Here is a 25,610-nt window from a genome sequence, read left to right as displayed (position 1 = left end):
CTTAAAAGCTTCCAGAGGAGTGAGTAAAGTGAGCAAAAACAGTAGAAAAAAGGAAGCCTTTTAAAAATCTGTTAAGAAAATTACAATCTTGTGTATTATAGACGTACTTCCTAAGCAGCAAAATCTTTGCAGGAATCAGCATAAAATGATACCAAACCTACTTTTATAAACATGCCTTTATACTTATTGCCACTTCTCTTTCTCTTCTGCTTTATTTAAAAAAAAAAGTGGAGAAAACATCTGTACATATTAGTTTTGAGTTGCTAACTTCACACTGGGGAGAACTGGAAATCCAGGATGAAACCTCAATTATTCACTTTCTGACATCCCCTCATTTGTTTTCTGCTCAGCTCAGATAATTTGTTAACGTTCTTTTCATAGTTGAAGAAAATAAGCAGAGCCCTTGGCCTTACACTGGAAACAGAAAGATGCCACAAGGGCTTGCAACAAGAGTCACTTTTCCAGACATGATTTTGCTCAAATTATACCATTTAGAGACAGAGCACAGTGAAAGCAATAAAAATAGCTTCAGCTTGATAAATGGTACAAGAACCTCTCAGCAGTCTCTAGTTGTCACCTCTGACCTAGAGAACATCCTTTCAAACCTGAAGTGCCCTCTGGAGACCTGACGTTCCTTGTAATTATTTACCATCTTCTGAACAGACCTGCTGGGATCTGTACACAGTAAAGCCTCAATTCCTGAATGAGCTAAAACCATAGCAACCCTCTATTTCCTTTGGACATGTTTCGTTTGCCCTCACAGGGCTTAATAACTTGAGCTCATGTAAAAGGTGAGTTACTAGCACCTGCTCTCATGTGAGATGAGCCTTTTAATTTAAGGTCACATTCTGACAAGGCACTTGCCTCTCTCAAGATTAGCTATCATCCTCTGACTAACTGCAAAAGACATCCCAAGTAATTGGAAGGCACTTTCCAAGTTGTTTAAAGCAACTTGGATTAGAAGCAGTCCTATCCCACACATCCACTAAAGATATCCAAATTACAGCATGTAGGCTCTGAGTAGTAAAGTTTAGTTTAGTTTATTTGATTTGTATACCGCCTTACTCCCAAAGGACTCAGGGCGGTGAACAGCCAAACAATAAAATACATAGATACAAAAAATTTTAAAAACCAGGTAAAATTGAATTAAACCATTTTGGCCCAGACAAATTAAAACACCCCAATAATTTAAAAACAGATTAAAATTTATATATTAAAAAGAGGGAAAAGATTAGGCCAAGCCCGCCTGATGGAATAAAAAGGTCTTCACAGCGCGGCGGAAGGTGCGCAGATCCAGGATCCTCCGTATCTCCAGGGGGAGCTCATTCCAGACAGTAGGTGCCCCCACAGAGAAGGCTCTATAAAGGTTTTTGTATAACCATAAACTATAAATGTTATTAAAGAGAAGAGTGGGACCAACTTCAGTTTCTCTGGGATCAATAAGAAAACCTTTAAATGTTGCACCATCATTCATTGTTCTCTGGATTAAGGAAGAAAATGCTTTTAACTATATTAGATGTACCCCAAATCTGGGCAGGAACAAGACTTGGAGGTAACAGCATTTTTTTTTTAAAGTATGACCATTTGTATAACATTTTGTCTTTTTTAAATAAGAAAATACAGGTAGTTCTCAATTTACAACAATTTGTCTAATGGCTGTTTGAAGTTATGACAGGACTGAAAAAAGTAACTTATGTCCTGTCCTTAACTCTATGATTGTAACAGGTCCTCACGTTCACAGTATCACATTTTGGGCACCTGGCAACTAACTTATATTTATGAAGGTCCAGCATCCTGGGGTCACATGATCACCATGCAATCCAATGATTGGAATGTTCCCAAGGGATTTCCAACAAGCAAAGTCAATGGGGGAAACCAGATTTGCTTAACAACCACAAGAATCACTTAATGACCACTGCAAAAAGTTTCATAAAATCAGATACTAGTCACTTAACAATGCCATCACTTAGCAACACATGTTCCAATCCCAACTGCAGTTGCAAATTGAGGACTATCTGTAAGTTCTCATGTATATCAATTACAGACCAATAAACTGGTCACAGCTAAAGTTAAAAACTTTACTGTTCAATGATGGATCTTTCAAATCTTAGAAGGAAGGTGTTTATGGATGTAGTATGCCCAACTTTAGAACTTGAAGGTAAGAGAGCCCACTCATCAATATGAAGAAAACAAAAAGTCATGAAACTATTGTAATTGATGAAAGAGGAAATATGTCTAGGGAGAAAACTACCAAATTGACTATTTTTGCAAGGTCCATATGCTCATGGTACCTTTTTATTTTTTTTAATATTTTGCGGTATTTTTTCTTTTTTTAAAAAAATCCATGAAACATGTTTTCTCTGAGACCTTGATTTGTCAAGCCTGAAAGTGAAGGGCCTTAGAGCAAAATGAAGCATTGGTATATAACCAAGCCAGGAGATAAGAGGCAAGAAGTTCACTACTAAGTAAATATAAGAGAAAAATTCTGGAATTGATAAATAAGGGTTGAGTGCTATATTCAGCAGTAGCCTATCTTGGTTATTTAAACCTTGCATTTGCAACTGAAGCATGAACTTATCCATGTCATGTGCCTAACTTTTCTTCAATAAGCTCCAGAATGCTATTGAGTTCCCACAGAAAGGTTGATGGCTATATTCTGAGTGAAGTTCTGAAATTCTTCACTTGTGAAACATGAAATGCCAAGTTGGTTTGATCAGATGGGTAAACATTGAATGCTAACTAGTCATTTCTTATTACTTCATCCTTTGTTACTTAAATGCATTTATTATACATATATGAATCCAACAATGGGAATGTCTATTTTAAGACATCTAAATTCTCCAGAGACTGAAAATTTGGCCTTGTTTCTTGAAACTCTATGATTTAAGTCAAATACTTGGGATGGGAACTGAATATAAACATTATTCAAATATGTCAGAAACTTTTTTCTCTTTTAACATCACAGACAGGGAAGATACTGTTCTATAAATAACATACAGCAAAGCTTCAACAAAATGACCTTGGAAGAAAATGCTAACATACAATGCATAATTTCTGGAGTTCTCCTCCTAGCAATGTATGAATCAAACTAATTTAACAGGATTCCTTGCATTCCTTTCTAAGGTTGATTTTCTTCTATACTCCCACCCATAATGTCAAACAGATGTCACCAAAGGACATGTAAATAATTATAGAAGCCTCAGACCTTTTCTGTAATTGAAAGACACTGCAACTGTATTGCCCCATTTCTTTTAACTGATCTTTTGTTTTAATTGACCAGTTGAAGGATAAAACTGTTCTTCATGGCTATTTAAATAGCTTGTCAAGGGCTTGTTTTCATTCCATTTCCCCACAAAATATAAGAAGACTTATTTAAACTATTATTGACAATATAAATTATGATTGGAAATCCAGGAAAGACTATCCCAATATACAATGTCACTTTATAATTTTCAAATCTTCATTCTTATATCACAAATACAGATAGAAATTTTAACCATATACTGTTGGTTAAAAAAAGAATTATTGAAGGTACATTACTAACTTTTTTTAGATAAAATATTCTAATAATCCCTTTGTTGCAGGTATTTTGGCTGAAAAAAAAATAAAGAACTGAAAACAGAGGGAAAATATGTGCTAGCTTCATACTATTAATGTATTAAGAATCATTCATTTACTGAGACAATCAAGTTGTCTATACTGTGTGCACATACACAGAGAGAGAGAGTATCCACGATACAGCCAAGTTGTATATCAGCACAAATTATGCAGATGAACTTTTTTTTATTAATCACTAAAATACTGAAATACAATAAGTGGCTTTTAAAACAAAAGTCTCATGGTTACTGAGCTCATATCATTATAATTCACAAATATATTTCTTTTATATAATTTGGTATTGTAATGCAAATTTTAATTATATCTTTTATCTTGATCTAGATGGGAATACAAAAGCATGACCTTGTTTACTTGAAGAACATACTGAACAAATACAGCAGGGGTCATGAGAGGTGATAATAATCACAGCTGTCCTATTGCTATGCAAAATCATTATTGGAATAAAAATCAGCGGCTTTATGGACACCTATTTCCTAAACTCCTATATCCAAAACTAATTTGTTTCTTCAGACTTCATCACAAATTGTAGCTTTTCACAACATGAGTGAGCTTACCCTCTCCAGGTACTCAATTTCTTTCTTTTTTTAAAAAAAAATCTTCTCCTTCCCCAGCATGTGAAAAATCAGACGAAATGTGGTAGCACCTTTTCAAAGTAATTAATTTCATTAAAAGACATAAGATTTCATGGACTGTAGCTCACTTCATCATATTTTTTGCCACTATAGACTAATATGGCTGTCCTACAACTTGCCAGCATGTGAGGAAATTAAGAAACTTCATATCCAATTTTATTAATCACAGTTTGACATACAGTAATTAATTTTAAGAATGCTTTGTTTGAGGAAAGCCAACATTTGTGAGACTTATGAACCTACTTTGTTCCACCAAACATTTTGAGATTAACCACCAGTTTCACAGTGTGTTAATAGAAACCGGAAGTAGAAATTTGTGATATCCTTGTAGCCGTATTAGAGAAGAAAAGGAAAACAGAAACATACCGACAGTTTTGACTTCACAATTAATCTACAGAGTAGTAAGAAGACAAGTAAATGTTTCCCAGCAAAAGATTTTATATAATAAACTAAGACACATTTCAAAATCCACTTCAAGAAGGCATCATACCAAAACCTCACAGCCAAAATTGCTGACTTAAGAACCAAAGCACATATAGGATGCCAAAAATAAAAACTATACTTACAGTCTGGTTAGCTTCAGTGTGTTCTGAAAAAGCAATTCTGGAAGAACTTGCAGTTTATTTCTGTTCAGGCGTCTAAAGAAAGAAACTCAGTGTTAATAGAAGATCTGTGAACATTACAGAAAGCAATGTGCATTAACACTATTGTTACAATGGATATTGCAGACAGTTTGCAAGAAGTTTTCTTTCTTTTAACGCAGATTGCTTTTTTCAGAAAATTGTTAAAGAAATAGTTGATTTTTTTAAAAAAATCAAATACTTAATACTCATTGCAGTTAATTTGATACTTTTCCCGCTCTTCTCTCCCTTCCTCCCTCCCTTCCCCACACACACACACACACAATCATGTATGTACCGGTATGTATATATTTCTGAAAGATCATGTTAAGAGTTCCATTTGGCAGGCCTTAGGCAGCAGGTCTTTTCTGTGGTGGCACCTGCATTATGGAATCTTCTTCCCCAGAGGTGAAGTTGACCTCATAACCTCTGAGCTTCAAATGATTCCTTAAGACCTGGTTGTGTTGGCAAGCTTGGAGACTCCAAGGGATAAATGAATTTGTGAGGTAACTTCATTATAATTAACATCCCATGTTCCTTGTTAGTTTAGCTTATTATAGATTTTTACTGCTTTTTATAATTAATAACAATATTATTAATTATATTAACACTTTTTAATTTTATAACTAAAACAATAATGGTTTTATGCATTTGTTTATTGTTTTTAGCTTTGTTGTATGCTGCCCAGAATTGGTTTTGGTATGATAGACAGCCATATAAATTAGACAAATAAATAAAAATAAATAATGATGGTTTACTATGTCATGGGACAACCAGGACAACCAACAATGCATTTCAAATTATCAGCAGAGGTCCAATCTCTTATGTCTTAATCTTCTCATCGTTCCCATCACCCATCTCCTCCCACTTATGACTGTATGACTGTAACCTTGTTGCTGGTATCCTTACAATTTATATTGATATTGTTTCCTGATTGCTTATTTGTAACCTATGACAAGTGTTGTACCTTATGATTCTTGATGAACGTATCTTTTCTTTTATGTACACTGAGAGCATATGCACCAAGACAAATTCCTTGTGTGTCCAATCATATTTGGCCAATAAAAATTCTATTCTATTCTATTCTATTCTATTCTATTCTATTCTATTCTATTCTATTCTATTCTATTCTATTCTATTCTATTCTATTCTATTCTATTCTCCCAAGTGAAAACATTAATGGAATAAGTGGCTGGTTCTGATTTCCATTCTTATAATGTTGGAAGCATTCACCTACTTTTGATTAGGAGAAATGTTGAGATCAGCCCTATATTAGCTGCAGTGGGTAAGCTGCTTTGAATAGTGTTGCACAATATTATCAGAAAGGCACTATACACTGGCTTCTTATTAAGCTTCAATGAAGTTTCAATATAAAACTTAATTTGCTCTATTGTCATCTACAAAGAAACCAGGGAATTTTAAGTGTGGGTTTTGCCTTGCCCTCCTCCCCAATGTGACAATATCACAGGAGCAGAATCTTGCAAACTTAATGCTGCCCTAAAATATGGGAAGATAAATTCCAAAGCCAGTTCTTGATATATATTTTTTTATGATGGAGTCAGCATACAGCAACAAAAAACAATGATTCTTATTCAAGCCTATAGAATACTCAGACAAAAGGAAAATAATTCAAGGTTGTAAGAACAGAACCTTAATTGTTTTGGCTCTGGTGAATGCATGGGTGACACCATGTTCATTTTTCTGAAAATAACTAGAACATTGTTCTAAGGCTGTTCTAAGGGTTGTTCTAAGGATGAAATAAATCTGAAGTACTTTTGCTCATGGTTATTCTTGGATATTCAAACCTCATTGCAGTCTTATATGCATTGTCATGTAAGTGGGGCCACATCTGAAAACCCCAGAAACATACTACTACAGTAGTATGTCATATTGCTGACAAATTTTCAACTAAGAGAAAAGTCTCAGATCAGCAGTCTGTCAGCTGTGCTAGCTGATAACTGTTTTCAGAGTGCAAAGAGGTGTGAGGTTGAATGTAGCATCTGTCTGCAATTATTTAAAGCAGCCTTTTCCAGGGATCATGCAACTTCTCTTAGCAACAGCTGTACAATCCCAAGAAAAATGTGGATAAGGAATCACTACATTCATAGCCCACATGTGATGAAACACCTTTTTGCTCTATTTATTATCCTCTCTAAAGTCTAAAGTAGAATGGATCCTGATTGCAGTTGTCATCTGAGCTTCACCATCTTTTAAAAAGCTCCTGTGCTCCCCTCCCCCCTTATGTATGTGCACCATTGGTTTCACAACATGACCTGTAGCAACATACAAAAATGATTTTTGCTCTTGCATGCATAGTGTATTCAGCCGCAAAACATTTAACTTTCTTTCTGCTGTCAGCTTAAAAGATTCATTTCCCAAACAAGCATTTAACTCTACTATCGGATACTCTGATTTATTGACCGCTGATTTGGGATTGGTAACTTGCTGCTACTGCTTTTGCCTTATTCTTTTTAGAAAAACATGAAAGCAAATATTCTTTTATTGTGCCTTGCTTTAAAAGCAACATCCTTCTCTGAAACTAAATAGTGGGGATAAAACAAATCTAAAATGAATTTTAAAAAATCTTTTTTAGAAAAAATAGAAAACCCTTTCAGTTTAGATTCTGTTTCTAATGAATCACTTCACCACTTCGGCTAGCCTGCGCTGCCAGCCCATCAAGCCCTTGCCACCTCAGAAACAAAAAGTTGCAACTTTGCTAAAGGAGTAGAATTACCCAGTGGCTAAAAAGAGTTATTAGAGCCAGGAGTGGCTTTTGGTGGTCTGTTCTTAGCTGGAAATGAGCCTCCTGAGCATCCCCAAGAGTGTCATGTCCTGCCAGAGCTCATGAACTTTGTGGTTTGCATATTTCCTCTACAAAAAGAAGAAATAGCAAAAAGTACCAGTCTCAACTTTTTAACCATAATTATCTGTTAGTAGCGTGGGACAGTTGTTTCTGCTTTCTAATCCTATTTTATCAGTTTGCATGAAATGCTGGAGCAGAAAACTTTTGACAGATTTAAAATATATGCTTCTACAAGTGGTTCATCAAAATGTATTTAGATACATTCTGATTAGCATGCAACTCGCTATCTTTCCATTCCTGTAAGGCAACATTTAAAACACATACACACATACAAATATGTTTTATTACCCCATACCAAGTACTGTAGAGAAATGTTTCCAATTTTGAAATACCTTGCCCTATTTATAGATATTTATCCACAAAATATGCATGGATTTATTTTTACAGTCATATGATAATGATCTGTTAGTCCAAAGACTTTCCGCCCCACTCCTTGGAGCTATAGCAGAATTATACTATTGTAGTCTGGAATGATCAATGTTCTGGCTTCTTTGATACGTTACTAAATTACCAGATTCTCCTTTTGATGTTTTTTTTAATTGCTATTTAAATTTCTTTAAAAATAGCAATTTACTAATTTATTGGTATAATTTAAGATTAATTTATTACTTTAAATGTAAGATATAAAACTATTCAATACAAATTCCTAAAAAATTCTTATTACTGATCTGAGTTTTATGAAAAACAGGATAGTATTAGACTGATGAAATAGCAAAATGACACCTTTCTTACATCATCCCAAGTTTTTCCTTGCCTCAACGATTTCAAAATATACATTTTGCATTGGACAATTCATCTAGGATAGCATATTGGAACTGCAGGCTTTCTGTCATATGACCCAAGAAAGCAAGTTAAATTAGCATCTCAGGACAAACTTTGGCACCGGAGTGTGACTAACAGAGGGTGGGCTAATGTTTACATTAATGTGTTTAAAAGTAACAAAACAAAAACAGAATACCTTGTTCTTTAGCTTCCAATCCATCTGCTTTTCAACAGAGGCGTGGAACATTGTATTTGAGACAACAGTGCTTTCTTTAGAAATGAAATAACTGTAACCATTGGGAACATCTGGGTGTAACTTTATTATTGTTTAGAGGGTTTAAAAAGTGACAAGAACTAGCCCATAGCTGCATGTTGTTTATACATAACCTAATGGTTAATTATAAAATTCATTTAGTTAATTATGAAATTCATTATCTCAATATCTACAGGGTTCTTTGAAAAGCAAACTAATAACTGTCAAGATATATTAATATGTGAAACCGAACATCAAACTCCAAGTGGTTTATACTTTAACAAGCTATTTTATATAATCTCTACTTGTTTCCCAGAGAAACTGTTGGAGTCCAATTAATGTTTATACAGAAAAACAATATGCCAGCCCTGACAAAGTTAATTTGTTAAAATTGAAATTGTTTAAAATAGTACAAAGACTTTTAAAAGAATATTTACTGAGACAATTTGAAGCAATGAAAAATGAACATGGAGAGAGAACAGATGCTGGAAATAAACACATGTGGAACTGTGAAGCAGGATCACAGTCTATAGGGGAAGGGATATCCCAAGATTAAAATAAAAATATTGGGAGTAACTATTTGTCCGCTTCCCCAATGACTGGAATGAAACAGAGTTAGGGATCCAGATGAAACTGCACATTGTAGATTTATTTTTCCTTTTCTTCTTGGTGGCTATGGAGGTGTGTCTTGATCTCTACATTTCTAGCAGAAAGTAGGTGTAGCACTCCTTTTTACTAAATTCTTTTTAATATGTAAATTTCAGAGGCAAACTGAGAGTCAATTCACACACTTTATGGAAAAGGATAAAATGCACCATTTTAAAAACTATTTCCTATCTTGATGCAAATTTATTTCTACTTATATTTCTGCTCTTATCCGGGCTGCAGATAGTTGCCCAACCACCCTATTTAGATGGCTCATTCTTTGATGGGAGCATGAGCTTCAGGATCTTCTGCATGGACACTATGAGGAATATTTTAGTTGTTTGATGGATAAACTCACTTGATGATGGACTTCGACCGGGCAAGTGCTGTCAACATGCCTAGACACAACCTTGCCAGTTTAACTGGGATGGGCTTGAAGCTGTAATTTCCAGGGAAATGGACAGTGCAAATCCAACCAATTGCTTAATAGATCCATGGCCTTCCTGTTTGTAAAAGTCGCCTAGGTAATATGCATCTGGATCCATGTGTTGATATCAGTTTCCTTGAGGAACAGGGCACATTCTGCTGATCTTATAGAGGAAGTGGTATAACCTCTCCTCTATAAACAATTGCTGGACCCAACAGTGCTGGACCCAGTTTTCATCCAGTATCCAACCTTTCTTTTTTAGGAAAGTTTGTTGAGAAAGTTATCAAGCTGCAGCTCAAAAAAGCCCTGGAGAAAAAGGACTCATTTCAATCAGGTTTCAGATTAGGACATAGAACTGAGACAGCAGTGATCATACACGATCATGACTTCTGGTGGAGGCTCTGCACTAATTCTCCTTGATCTCTTACTAGCTTTCAAGTCTCCTGTCTCTGCAGAGTTGGTGTATCAGTTGGTGGATTTTGTTTGTTTGGATGGGAGGGATTTGAATCTGAGATCCTTTTTAAAAGGTCAGAAAACTTTGCTTTTTCCACAGGCATTGAATTAGGATGGGGTGGGGGGGGTGAGCCTCGTACAGAGTTCTATGTATTAGTCTGAATGCTTTTTCATCTGGACATATATTGTTCTTTTCCTTGTTTTTCTGATTATTGTTTTTTACATCAGTCAGGCTGTTTATGGAATTAGGCAGCTTGTTAAATTTGAAAAATAAATGGCAAATAAATAAACTGTCCATTATTCATATTGATCTTATGCCTAAATATTCATGGTTTCTTATATCAAAGCTAGATTTATCTCATAAGAACCAGTATTGCTAGGACATCAAACTTTTTAAATGCTGCTTATCAAACATAACACCAAAGTTCATCAAACTAACAAAGTGGGGCCAATTAAATCAAAAACTAATTGACCACTAACTACAATTTTCATTTTCCAGGCGCCATATATTTAAGCCCACACCAGAATTACTAAGTAGCTAAATAAATAACTAAATAAATAACAAACTGAATAAAATTATTTGTAGCTAGCAGTTATATAGTAAGTCTAAATATTTTGGGGGTCTAAAGGGATGGAGGGCACTGTCTGGCCTTTTTCTTTGTATCTCCCCAAACAAAAGTCAGCTAGTACAAAGGGATATGACCTGTAATAGGAATAAGAACTTCGAAAAAAGTGTGTGGGGGAGTCATGAGAAGAAGAAAAAAATTATATACCCCACCTCCTGCTAGTCAGGCTTCCTGGCTATGGATTGTTTTTCTTGTGGTGCATTTACATATATTCTATACCAAAAATAAACACCTTATTGATTAGCAATAATATGTAGACCAGGTTAATATACCAGCTATTTTGAAGATTAATGTAGCTACACGAGGAGAAAAGTTCTAATATAATATTTTTTATTTGCCTGCAGAAGTTGTGAATGCTCCAACACTGGAAATTTTTAAGAAGATGTTAGATAACCATTTGTCTGAAGTGGTGTAGGGTTTCCTGCCTAAGCAGGGGGTTGGACTAGAAGACCTCCAAGGTCTCTTCCAACTTATTCTATTCTATTCTATATCTTTATCTTGGAAATAACTTTCAAATTTACCCTACTGCTTTCATCATAATCTTATACTACAGTATATCTGAGCTACAGATATTTTATTTTACTGTTTTAGTTTATTTGATTGCTGGCTGTATTTTATGTATGTGCTAAAGGAAGAATGGCTTGTTTTACGCAGCTCAGTGCCAGAAATGTCATAAGTGGTCTAAATCTATGAAACAGCTAAAATTTAAGGATTATCTTTCCTTAATATTAAGTAGCAAAAACATTTAATGAAGCCTTGTATCATCCTGACTTCAGTTTATCAAATTACTCATTTTACATCTTTCCTCCATTCTATACGTCAGAAATTATATGAGTACGTAAAGCCACAAAATGTAGAACTTATTCAGTGGAAACATGATTCACCTCATGTGCAAAACTAGCTTATTATCAGTTGTAAGTGCAAAATGAGAGTTTTATACAAAACATGACTGCTTTCATCTTTTTGCTACTTTTTGCTACTAATCTCCCTTCGCAAGTCACAGTCCTTGCTTATTTCTAAAGCATTATCCATTTTTAGTATAAAATCTGAAGCTTGTTCATTTTAGATCATTTCATTTCATTTTAAAATAATGTTTAAACAGGTTCAGATAAAATAGACTGAGACAACTCAGTTTTCACTTTCAACTACATGACAAATAGAACAATAATAAATTGACCAATCTATCAATTATACAGAATTATTTTTGCAAGTTGCTTTGTTAACAATTCTACAAAAATTTCTGTATTTTTTTTCATTCAACCATTGCACTCCTAAAAAACAATGACAAAATTCCAAATAGTGTCTATATGAACTGTAGCTTGGAAGTTGACTTGATAAGAAAAATGTGGGTTACACAGCATTACCATCAGATGGATTCTTAACTGGCTGATCAACTGTATTCCACATGTCATCTTTAATGGAACTGCATCTACCTGGAGGGAAGTATCCTAAGGCTCTGTTTTAGGCCCAGTGTGTTCTTCAATATCTTCATCAATGATTTAGACGGAGGATAGAAAGAAAACTCATCAGATTTGCAGACAACACCAACTTGACAAGAATAGCCAGCACTCCAGAAGATAGACTCAAGATATAGAAAGCTCTCAACAGACTAGAACTCTGGGCCCTATCTAACAAAATGCAATTCAATGGTGAGAAAAGTAAGGTTCTACATTTTGGCAAGAAAAACCAAATGCACAGGCACCGAATACATGGTACTTGGATCAGTAGTAGTAATTTTGAGGGGGGCTAGCAGTGTGCTGCAGGAGTAAAAAAAAAAAAAGCCAACACAGTCCTAGACTGCATTAACAGAGGGATAGAATCAAGATCACATGAAGTGTGAAGTACCAATTTATAAGCCCTTGGTAAGACCACACTTGGAATACTGCATCCAGTTTTGGTCATCATGATATAAAAAAGATGTTGAGGTTCTAGAAAAAGTACAGAGAAGAGCAATAAAGATGATTAGGAGATTAGAGGCTAAAACATGTGAAGGATGGTTGCAAGAATTAGTTAGGTCCAGTTTAATGAAAAAAAGGACTAGGGATGACATAATAGCAGTGTTCCAATATCTAAGGGGCTGCCACAAAGAAGAGGGCAGCCAAAGCATCTGAAGGCAGGACAAGAAGCAATGGATGGAAACTAATCAAGGATAGAACCAATCCAGAACTAAGAAGAAATTTACTGACAGTGAGAACAATTAATCAGTGGAATGACTTGTCTCCAGAGGTTGTGAATGCTCCAACACTGGAGGTTTTTAAGAAGAAATTGAACAACCATTTGTCTGAAATGTTATAGGGTTTCCTTCTTGAACAGGGTGTTGAACTAGAAGACTTCCTGGTCCCTTCCAAATCTGTTATTCTGCTCAAAGTTGATCTGAGCAGAAAGTAAAGTAAGACAAGAACAATGTCCTCTTCTGATATCCAGGTAAAGACCAGCTTTTCTAAAGCAAAAATTTCATGCCAGGCTGAAACCACAAACTCTTGTTCTTCATCATTTTCTGTTCTCCTTTTTCCCATTTATGATAACCCACCCACCCTCTCTCTCTCTCTCTCTCTCTCTCTCTCTCTCACACACACACACACACACACACACACACACACACACACACACACACACATCTTCAAAGTAGCCCAGGCCAAGAAACAAATATTGCAAGGATTACTGGAAGCCCCTTTATGGTTTGGGGGTATAAAAACATAAAAACATAAAGCTTGCCAGTTTCTTTCCACCCTCTCAAAGAGAATCAAGGCAGGGTTGTTTTGAGTCTCTTTATTATGCTTCTTCTTTTCCAGGTCTGAAATGTGGTATAACCTTACTTTTAATTGCTATTAGTTCTTGTATGTATTTGCCAACTTTATCTCTTTTCTTCTTTATATGCTTCAATATTGTCTGAACAATTTAAATTACGGCCTCCACTTGTACACAAAACAGATTTTGAAACCACATGTTGATCATCTCCATTTCAAATGGTTGCTTTTTATAAACCAGATAACAAGAAAATGATGGCATTTGAGACAAGAAAGGCCCGTGGAAGATGATACCCAAACACACTTCTTCTTTATGCATAGCCTAACTTGATGCAAGGGTGTAATATCCAGAGAAACATGGTCTAGAAACACTGCAGACAGTGTTTCCTGACAATGCATCTCATAACTGGGGTGAACAGGTATATCTGCATTCCATCCTACCCTTACCTGCTTAGCTACATTAATAGCTATAGAGTCTAAATAGTATTGGAGGAATGGATGACTGTGAAAGGACCTAATGTTCAGAATTAACACAAATCAGCCAGTAGTTAAACCAGAATAGGCTCATTATGATGAAATTTGTCTACTTTGTACATATATATTTTATATATAAAGTGTTGGGAGGATGACTGAATGCACATTTTCACCTAATAAGCAGATTAAGAGGATCCCTTTTGTAATTTGAAGGATTTGTTATTGTACAGCCTAGATTAAGTTGTAATGTCTCAGACATGACCAATTCAGGAACTATAAAAGAAAGAGGAGAAGGAGCAGAATCGGTCATGAAAGATTGTTATTATAGCCAATCTATATAAACGTAGACCATAGAGTTTGTTTCTGAATATGGTTTCCGTCAGAGAGCTGAACTGAATCCAGTATTCTTTAAAGTTAATATGATAATCTGTTAGAAAGTCAGGGACTATGTTCTGAAAACTGGCTAATTTTTTTTTTTACAAGAGCAAGAAAGAGCAACTATGATTTAATTTATGGGCACAGATACTATCTGAGGTTATAGTACACTCCAGGAAAAGGGAATATCTATGCCAACATTAGTTACAAATGTAGTCACACATTTATTTTTGTTAATATGATGCTGTCTTAAAAACCGAAGACCATCTCTACCCTTACATCATTTCCATTCCATGGAAAGAAAATAACTATCAACTCTGGTAAACTATATGTAATTATGATTATTATAGGAGAAGTGTACAATTATTATTATTTAAATTAATATGCTGTTCAACTCTCAGTGACTCAGAAGTAAGAAGGGTTTGCCTTCTATGGTTGGATTATTAAGAAGCTCAGGGAAATGAGCAGCAAAAATAAGACCTTTTGTCATTCTGGTTGCATCTGGTTGTATTTTTGAGACTATCACTTCTGAGGAACTGGATAGTGTTTTCTGTAGGGTCAGCTCCAACACTATCCATTTGGAACCCCAGTTCTCATGGTTGCTTGGGGTCTCTGTGATATAAAATTGCTACAGTAACCAATGCTTCTTTGAATGAAGTATCGGTGCCTCTTTTGCTCACTGTTCCCTCTATCTCACTGTTGTGGATAATTTTAGACCTGTTTATAAGTTACCCTTTTTAGGAAATGGTTGTGGAAAGAAAGGTAGCCTTGAAGCTCCAGAGGGGTTGTATACAAATTTAAGGTCTGGCCCTGAGAAGGGGGTGGGAGAGGAAGATCAGTTACTCAGTTCTAGGAAAGTAGAAAGCCTGATAGACTCAGAATAGCCCAGATTCAACTTTCTGTGTCTTTAAAAAATCATTGAAAGATTTGAACAGGATTCTTTCTTTCTTTCTTTCTTTCTTTCTTTCTTTCTTTCTTTCTTTCTTTCTTTCTTTCTTTCTTTCTTTCTTTCTTTCTTTCTTTCTTTCCTTTCCTTTCCTTCCTTCCTTCCTTCCTTTCCTTTCTTTCTTTCTTTCTTTCTCTACCTACCTACCTACCTACCTACCTACCTACCTACCTACCTACCTACCTTACAATTGCAAATGTCTTAATATATGTTGATATATACTAAGCAATAAAATAGCATTCTTGAAATCCCCAGTCTCTGATCCTTTATCTGGCCTATCTCAGCTTGAGGAAACAGATTATTTGGACCCTTGTCAGTCAGATTGCAGGCCAGGATATAGCATGGAAATTGTGTTGGTCATGTTTGTGGATGACCCACAGGGAGTCCAGAGTGGGGGAATTGCACTGGTCCTCTTTGACCTTTTGCTTTTGACCAGCAGCTTTTGATTCATTTCTGAGAGACTGGAATACATGGCATTGTTTTGCAGTGGTTTTCATTTTTCCAATCAGTGATGTGAAGAAGGAATTATCTGTATGTAGAGAGGAGTGCTTTTGTTATGTGGAATACCTCTGGGCACTCTTTTCTTGTCTTCCTACCTCTTTTTAATACTGTATTTACATGACTGCTAGGACATGTCATTTGTCAGTCCTGAGTTGATCATTATTAATATGCTGAAAGTATTCAGTTATGCATCTTGGCCCTGTGATCAACAGTGAGTGATAGGGTGCTGAACTAATGCCTGGGCACTATTAGGTTCAGATGAGGAAGAAGAGATTTACACTTTCAAAATCCATCAAATCTTGATTTGCAGGCCTAACAATTCCATCTTTGATTCTGGTCAGCGTTGTATTTCCCCATTCCAGAGGTAGTTCCAGAGATCTTCCTAAATTCACAGCCCCTATTTATGGCTGCTGTGGCTAGAAAAATGTTTGAATAGTTATATCTTGTGCATCAATTGTGTAGCCCAACCTCTATTTCTCCCTTATGCAGGATATTCAGGCAGCTCCACTTCTACCTGGCTTTAGGAAAGGCATTAAGACCCACTAGCAAAAGAAGGGATGCTTTGACTAGATTTGCAAGTGCACAAATGTATTTTGTTAGTTTCATTTTATGATTCTGATTAGTCATTTTATGTATTTTTCATGTTTTTTTATTGATATTTTTTTTATTTTCTGGTTAGATTATTGCTGTTCAGAAGCTTTACTGTAAAATGGAATGGAATAAGCAGAAATAAAATAAATAAAATAAATAAAAGTGATATCTTTTGGGCAGAATAAAATTTATTCTGTTTTGTTGTATACATGATGTACAGTGACAATAAAGGCATTATTATTATTATTATTATTATTATTACTACTACTATTATTATTCATATATTCATTTATATGGTTTTTTAGTTAGTTTTTAAAAAAATGTATACATTCCCTTTATTTTTTTATAATAGGTAAAATGTTTATTTTACTATGGAGAAACATTATTAAATTGTTTGCATAGTCACTCATGTATGTCTCCATACACAGAGACATTAATTTGCATCTAAATAGAAATGGCTTCATTTGTCATGACATTCCACATTTTCATTCCAAGTGAATCAGGTCTCTTGGGTATGACAACTAGCCCATGTGCACAGCTTGTACCCTTTCTCATCGCACAAGAACTGTTAGGCACAAGAGAGACTGGCTTATCAGTCGTGATAGCTGCTGTCTGTCTGGTAGAAACAGTCCTATCTTTACTCTATCATCTGCTGTCAGATCAGCCTGTGTGTAGTTCCCAAGACCACACTCACAATTCTTCACAAACTGCTGATGATCAGGCTTAAAACAAAACGCTCTCACAAAATCTGTATCTGTCAACTTTGTTCCTCTTTGTTACTCCACTCGTTCTGTGGCTGCACGTTTCCTGTTTATGGCCTCTGGAAGCCTCCAGCAAAACAGATTAGGTGTAATCTTCTTTCTAGCAGTGACTTTGCTTTGTCTCAAGGCCAATTATAGCTGACCTAGCAAGAAACTTTACTTGGCATCTCCAATCTCTCTATTTCCAAATACCCATTTGTTAGGATTCTTTTTTCCACTTTCCATAAACACATCCGTGCCCTAGCAACCCCAGTTTGACTTGAAACCAGCCACTTTAGCATTTCTTTCTCCAACTGTTGACAATCCAGCCGGTCTTGTGTAATCATTGCCTGACTTCTCAGACCCTCCTCTGCTCTATTTCAATATGTGATTGGCTGACTATTTACTAGCTATGGTTTATACTGTTCCATTTAATCACGTGCCTTATTCTTCTGTCTTACAACCTAATCTTTTTCCTATATGAACTAAATTAGCCCTTTACTAAAATATGTTTTTCAATTGTTCCCAAAGCAGTCATTTCAGTCGTTTGATTCTTCGACACTTCTGTTTTCATCCAGATAAACTGCTTGTTTTGTTTACAAAGAATATGTATGCATAGTCACAGGATACATTTATCCTTGATCAGAATACAGAATAGTTTTCAAGCTTTTGTAGCAAATATGCTCTCTCCCCAAATCTTTTTCTTCCCCATAGTTTCTTTCCCTCAAGTCCACCAATGTTGTCTTCCCGTTACATCTAGCATCCAGAAAGCAGCCACATAATTTTTTCCCACTCTAAATTCCTCAAGCTACTGTTGTCATTGAAATTTGGCTTTACCCCTCTGAGAGAACCATTATTATCAGTCTCTGCCTCAGGGGACTTTTGCTGTCTCCATGCATTCTGAAAGCTCTAGCAATAGTATTGGCCTCCTTTTCAAATTCTGAAAAGTTTCAGCGTCTATTACATTCCATGTATTCTTCTCTTCCTTCACTGCTTGATATGTTTTCTGCCTTCCTTCCTGATTGTTGTTAATGATCTTTTCTTCACATATACTTTACTTTGGGTACTGCCTGATCTGTCTTCTTGAGAAGACAGTGAGATACACCACTCTCTCTCCCAATAAAGCTGTAGAAATTTCAGAACTCTACGGAATACTCTCAAAGCACTTAACAACTGTCCCAAATCTCAATAAACTAGCATGCCACATGTATATTACAATCCATTAGATATATATGATCTTTAAAACAGAAGAGGCTGCAAACAGATAGTATTTTGTATGCACTGATACTTCATTATTATGATGGTGCCACCAAGCATTTCACAAATGCATACAGTAATCCGTATTCTAACTGCAGATGTCATAGTTCTAAGCATATTTCAGGAAAGAATAAATAGGAATATACTAAAACTACTACTTCAGTAAGTATTATTTATGTGCTGCTTGTGAACATCTTCCTTCACTAATATAATTCTTGCTTCTTTTGGAAGCAGAGGAATTGTGGTTTTAAACCCTCTGGACTGTTTAAACATGGCCCATATTTGTTTTTCCTTGAGTTCTTATGGGTCAATGACCTACTACACAAATGTTTTTTGATGAAATCAGGATGGCTTATTATTCTATTAGTTAAAATAAGCTTCTGTGCTTTTCTGGCCTGTACAGATGCATCCATGCAGACCAAAATAATTTCTTAGACTATGCCTGTGGTCTTCCTAGATGCCCTTTTCCTGAGTTTAGCTTCCTCCTGCGAAGACCTGTTGACAGAGCTGCTAATGGCTTCCTCTGTTGAAGAGGCATCAATTTTTAAAATGTTTAGTAAGGAGCAAAGTCCACTCTCATCAATGGAGAGAGATCAAAAAGGGTTGTAGTTATTGCTAGCTGAAGACAGACATGCAATATTATGAATGGAACTCTGTATTATTGTCCTGCCAATCATATTAGCACACTAGTAATGGCAAATAGAAAACACTGGCTAAAAACTCTGTTTCATTTCCATACCATAGAATCCAAACAATGATAGCCATAAAGAGAGAATTGGTATATATTCTATTATATCCAAATTATAAGATTTCTCAGTTTAACATGCTGCCATTTGGCATTAATAAACTATTTCTACAAGTTAGTAGCTCAAACCAGTTAGGGTAAAACCTTTACAATTTAAACAAGGAAGGGGTTTCCAGATGTTGTTAACTTACTTAACTAAATTGGAATATCTAACAACATCTTTGGTGTAGTGATTAAGGCATCAGACTAGAAACTGGGACACAGTGAGTTCTAGTTCTGCCTTGGGCACAAAGTCAGTTGGGTGACCTTATCACTTCTCTTAGCCCCAGGAAGAAGGGCTCTTGGTCTTTCTGACCAAGAAAACTTCAGGGACTTTTCCAGGCAGTCAACACTGACTCGAAAAGTCCCAAAAGAAAAAAGGAAGAAAGAATGTTGAAAGTTGTAGTTCAGCAATATTTGTAGAGTCAATGGTAACTCACTTCTGGATTAAAAAAATGATGAGCATCTTGGCTTCCCTTCTTTTCCTCATCAGATTTTTTTAAAAAGCATTAATATTGCTAACATAAAACTACAATTTTATTAAGGTGTAACTACATTTAATTTTATATTTGGCTTTAAACTGCCTGCTTATATCTTGAATGTAGTCAGACTCCTTGCAACTGAATTCTCATTTTCTATGATATAATAAAATAAGTATATAAGGTCTGGATTTCAGTGGATAGCATTCCATTTTTATTCACCAGCACTTTTAGCACTACTCTTTCATAACAAATGCATCCCAGTTCAGGATTTCTAAATAATGTTCCATGCATAGTATAGAAATATAAATGCCCATTCAAAGCTAACAGAACTTGATTAGAAGGTGGGGGGGTCATTATTTCAGAATCTCATCATAGCCAAACCATTCTGTTCATTCAACCCAATCTCCATAGAGGCTTTTGTTGTCTGCTGGAACAGAGAAGCAATGATGGTCCTCAATAGGAGCTGAGTAGCCCCTCCTGCTCACCTCTCCAGGGGAGCCTCTCATTTACTGAGAAGCAAGAAATGAAGCAAATGAAGACATGCCTACAACAAATTACCAAGAATACAGGTAAGAACACATATTCAAGCCTATATTGTGTTATTAATAGTGGCTGGTGAGGTTGTTGAAGTGCGTCTCAGTGTCTGGAGGCTATTAGGATTTGGATGGGTGGGGCAGTCATAGGCACAATCCTAGAAAGACAGACTGATTTTGGATTCAGAAGCCATCCAGTTCTAGACAGATATTAATTTATTAGCTCAGGATGGGGTTGTATTTCTTCATATTGATCTCACTCACTCACTCACTCACTCATTCATTCATTCATTCATTCATTCAGTCAGTCAGTCAGTCAGTCATTGAACAAAATTCAAAAAAAATAAATAAAAAAACAAAGGTAAAAGATACAACAGTGCTGAAAAAGGTGACAACCAGTCCTGGCACATACAACCTCTGCAGCCTCACCACAATTGCGTGATCAATATTTGGGTGCTTGGCAACTGGCATGTGTTTGCAATAGTTGCAGCATTTTGATCACATGATTGCCATTTACAATCTTGCCCACGGGCTTCCAGCAAAGTCAATGTGGGAAGTTGGATTCACTTAATGACTGTTGCAAAAAAAAATGTAAATCAGGCATGACACACACTTAACAACCACTTCACTTAGCAATGGACGTTCAGGTCCCAATTGTGGTAGTAAATTGAAGACTATGTATAATCTGGGTCTCCTGCTTAATTCACAGCTTCAAGCTTAATTCATGGCAGGTTGTAGCTATGGCTAGGAGGGCTTTATCATGATTTCATCATGTGTGCTAGTTACAATTCCTCCTGGGGTGGGAGATTCTCATAGTTATTCAAGCTTGGACTATAGTAACATATTCTACATGGGGCTGCCTCTGAACCCTCTCTAGCTGCTGCCAGGGATGTTAAAGGAGCCCCCAACTGGGCATCCCCCGGGCAATGATGTTGTCACCAGCTAATCCTTTCAACCCAGAAGCACCTTGATGCTTCTGATATGAATGCAAAATCATTCTTAAAGCTTGTCATGGCTCAGAATTTGGGTGTTTTCAGTACTGCCTATTCCCAAATGTAACTGTCCATTCAGTAAGGATGGATTCATTTTTCTCAAGAAGTGTCATTTATTAATTCAATTTGTATGCCGCCCCTCTCCGAAGACTCAGGGCAGCTGAGCAGGAATCACAGAAGCATCCTTCTCAATGGCCATCTCCCATTCCTTCAGAGCTTTTAATGGCCCAAATCCAACTGAAATTTAGCAAAAACCTGTCTCCATCAGTCTATGAAAGTTGAGTTGTTATAATGCTGTTCTTCTTGAAGTGTCTGTTTGTTTAACATGGGTTATCTTCCTTGGTATATAAGTATAGTCTTGGTGTTATTGTATTCTATATCATTAGGCTTCTAAAAAATATATCATAATCACTCATATTGTTTTAACTTGATTTACAGATGTATGTTGTTCAGAGTTGACAACAATTAATGTGGCATAGAAGCATCAGTAAAATATGTTGATAATTAATATATTTACATCAACATTTCTCAGCTAATACTCTCCAGAAGTTTTAAGTGTATGGTTTTTTGTTGCTTTATTTTATTTTAAGCTCATTGAAGCAAAAATGGGAAAAAAACAAATTTGTAGTGGAAGAAATAGAAACCTAGTAAAATTAAAACAGATAGAACTATGCATATCTCATAAAGACCGGCCATCATAAACAATGTTATCTTATTAGAAAAATATTAAAGTGATAAAAGAGTGATTATTTTCAAATACAACTTGATTATGACCTAAGTGAAGATTAACATAAAATAGATGAATGTTCATTTTTCCCAGTTCATAAACTTTCTTGTTAGTGACTAAATAGGAAATTATTTGCAAAGAATTTCATAACATTCCTTTCATGGAATGAAAATACACTTTGATGCAGCCCAAAGTGCTATTTCTCTCTAAGGATATGACTGCTCATATTGTCAATCTTTCTTTGCTAATTGCTGTTTCCTCATTGTTGGTAAAATTCTGAAAAGCTGAAACAATCAACGCATGTCCAATACAATCAAGAAAGATGGACTGAAATATATGGAACCCGTTACCTGCATTTACATCCTTTTCACAATATCGAATGAGCATGTCTTGGTATAATGCTTTTTAATAATTTAGGAAAGAATTTAAAAAAAACCCTAATGATCTATAATATGCACTGCCAATCTATGGACCAAGGTTATATAACAGCTTATACAAACCAAGGAAACCACAGAATGTCTCAGGCTGTTGCCTGAATGCAGTCAATTATGATTTATTCAACAAGCCATTGCTAAATAAATTATAATTTAGTACAATCGTAAGCCTTGTCATACGGACATTTGTCTTAACCTAGCTATGCTAATAAGGACATATTTAATAAGAGGACTGAAGTGTTCATACCTCTACTAATGTGGGGATACATCATTTAGCTCACACTCACTCTAGCAGAAGCAATAGCACCCTTAGCTGAACATCAGTTTTCTATGATGGAACCATTTTCAAGACTGCATTTTATTCACACATAATAATTCAAGCACTTTTCTGTCTATTAAACTAAATCACTACAGTATGTTTTGAAATTTATGGGCATCCAGTTGCTTAATCTAAGTTACAGCTTTTAGGATATGTAAGTCTACAAGCAGGCTTTTGGTCCGAACACAATCTATAGGCCTTTTCATATATTAAAATTTTACATGCAGGAACTATGACAAGTCACACATTTTTTTAAAAAAACATATCCATATTTTTTAGTTTATAGTTTTAGCTTCACTTTGAAGTGTTGGCAAATAAAATTCCACTAAAACTACACTCATTCAGTATTTTAAGGTTTTATGCTTTTTAAATAACCACAGATGAAGCCAGTAATATTTCCCGTTATGTTTTATTGCAATATTAATAACTATTTGGCTGGAGAAAGTCTAGTAGTCATAACAGAAACTTTATTAAACTGAGCTCATGATATACTTTTTTCATCTAATGTACCAAATCAAAATACAATTATATATTTTCAACAGGAGTAAAAAAGGAAATTGTGCAAATAAAATCTAGTTTAAAACTGTATCCTAACTTTCACTTTTTCAATATAAAAATGTGTTAACCTAAGGAACTGCCATTCGTCTTATGACATATTATATCAAATTTTCCACAAGACATTAAGTTTGCAATGATTGTATATTTCTTCTTAATGCTGAATTAAGCAACTCTTTGAGACTCAATTTTGCCAAATGGAATCAAGCTCATATTCGCCACAGGCCAGGCTGAGTCTTTTGGCATTTGGCTACAACTGTACATTCATACTTAAGAGCAACTGAATAGTAGGTAGCAGCAGTCCCGCACAGGTAAGTTGGGTTGCTTTTGTCATCATGGGCTAATTCAGCATTTACTGAAAAAAAAAACTACAGAAGTCAAGATACAACTGGTTGTGAAAATAAGCTTTAGTGATGGACAGATCTTATGAATCATTGCAAGCATTTCAATATCAGCAGGTAAGTATAAGCTCCCTTGTTCCTCATATGTAAGTGTTGCTCAAATTGAGTTGCTTTTATTTTTACCATAATGTAGGGTCTGTATTCTCTATCCTATGAGCAAAATTCTGTCCAGTGGTGGGTTTCAAAATTTTTTACTACCAGTTCTGTGGGCATGGCTTGGTGGGTGTGGTGTGGCTTGGTAGGCATGGCTTGGTGGGCGTGGCAGGGGAAGGATACTGTAAAATCTCCATTCCCACCCCACTCCAGGGGAAGGTTACTGCAAAATCCCCATTTCCTCCCGATCAGCTGGGATTCAGGAAGCAGAGAATAGATTGGGGCGGGGCCAGTCAGAATTTTTACTACCGGTTCTCTGAACTACTTAAAAATTTCCGCTACCGGTTCTCCAGAACTGGTCAGAACCTGCTGAAACCCACCTCTGATTCTGTCCCATCCCTTTCCAGCTCCACCTAAATTATTGCAGTCATCTCCTCTTTGATTGTCCCATCATGTCCATCCAGCATTTTTTGGCCAACCAGGGTCTACTCTATTATGAGCTTGCACCTAATACTTCCTAAATGCAGTAAAAAAAATCATATATCTTGACTTTTTATAGCTTCCTTTGTCCCCCGCCCCCCCATCTCTAAAGTTCTGTCTGGTATATATTTACTTATCCTCTTCAATTCAAATGCTTCCTTACACCCTCACTTTTACGTTCAGAAGACAGTATAAAAGTGCACCCCAGAATTCAAGGCTACTTCTCTTAATGTGATGAAGTCTTTCCTTGTGACTCTTTTTTATTGCATAGCTATTAGACTGCCATAGTTCTTGTGTCTTATTACTATACTACAGATTGCTACCCTGTTTAACTCTGCCATTTCTTTCATCATCTTCTGTTCCTGTGTCTTCATCAAATTTTAGATTAGGGCTAAAGCCCATCCTCTGGTGCTTTGTAAAGTACTATATATTCTCATAAGAAAATAAGCAAACATTGAATAGCTATGCTTTTAACAGAACACAGTGCATCTCTTTTCATATAATTCTAACAAGCCGAATTTGAATCTTGCCTAAGTTTCATTTTTCGAAGAATGAAATATACTTCATCACCCACCACATTTAAACATACCTGCATTATGTTGCTATCTCTTAATTAAAGAATTGGTTTAATTAAACCAATTAAACCAAGTGTAATTAAATAACACTTACAGTCGTTCTAGTTGCTTTAGATCTTGAAATGCTCCACGTTCTATCATGCTAATTAGATTCTCTTCCAAATGCCTATAAGAGAAAATTTCAGTAGCATTAAAAGAATAACCAAACTTTGGAATTGGAAATATAAAACATTTTCCCTTCCTAAAAGTCAATCTATCACCTCCTCTACAGAATGCAGAGAAAGGCAATGTCTTTTCAGGATTTAGTTTTTCTTCTATATGTAGTCACTCACTATTCTTTCTCTCATAACACTGTATGACATAATTAGACTGAAGGTTATTAAATAGGAGCAGTGGTGAAATCCGGCTGGATCTATCCGGGTCGCGCAAACTGGTAATGCCGGCGGTAGGAGGCCTTGCCTACCCGCCAGGATGTCATTACCCACTGAGCATGTGCAGAAGAGGGACGTGCATGCTCCCATTCCCAAACCAGTAGCGAAGATAAGTGGATTTCACCGCAGAATAGGAGGCTTCCATATACTGTATAACACTTTACTTGGAAGTAATTCTGCCATTCAAACTGAAATTTATTTATGAGTAGCATATATAGCTTTGTACTGCAGAGCAATAATTATTTAGTTTGGACATCCATATGTGGCCTCCAAA

At 35.7% G+C, this 25,610-nt stretch overlaps 1 protein-coding gene across 1 annotated transcript in view; it reads right to left on the bottom strand.

The window, feature by feature from the left end:
* The window catches only part of SLIT3 (slit guidance ligand 3), a 502,670-nt gene that overhangs the window by 428,174 nt on the left and 48,886 nt on the right, over positions 1–25,610 (bottom strand). Inside the window, exons 3-4 of the mRNA XM_070934106.1 lie at positions 25,000–25,071; positions 4,817–4,888 (exon numbers count right to left, since the gene is read on the bottom strand). Coding sequence (XP_070790207.1) covers positions 4,817–4,888; positions 25,000–25,071 — 144 coding nt within the window. The remainder of the gene's footprint in view (positions 1–4,816; positions 4,889–24,999; positions 25,072–25,610) is intronic.

The sequence above is a fragment of the Pituophis catenifer genome, unplaced genomic scaffold (genome assembly GCF_029215685.1).
Source record: "Pituophis catenifer annectens isolate HBS135680 unplaced genomic scaffold, rPitCat1.0.hap2 SCAF_2, whole genome shotgun sequence".
Classification (NCBI taxonomy): domain Eukaryota; kingdom Metazoa; phylum Chordata; class Lepidosauria; order Squamata; family Colubridae; genus Pituophis; species Pituophis catenifer.
Note: the sequence above shows the minus strand (reverse complement) of the source record. Positions and strands in the feature narration are given on the sequence as shown.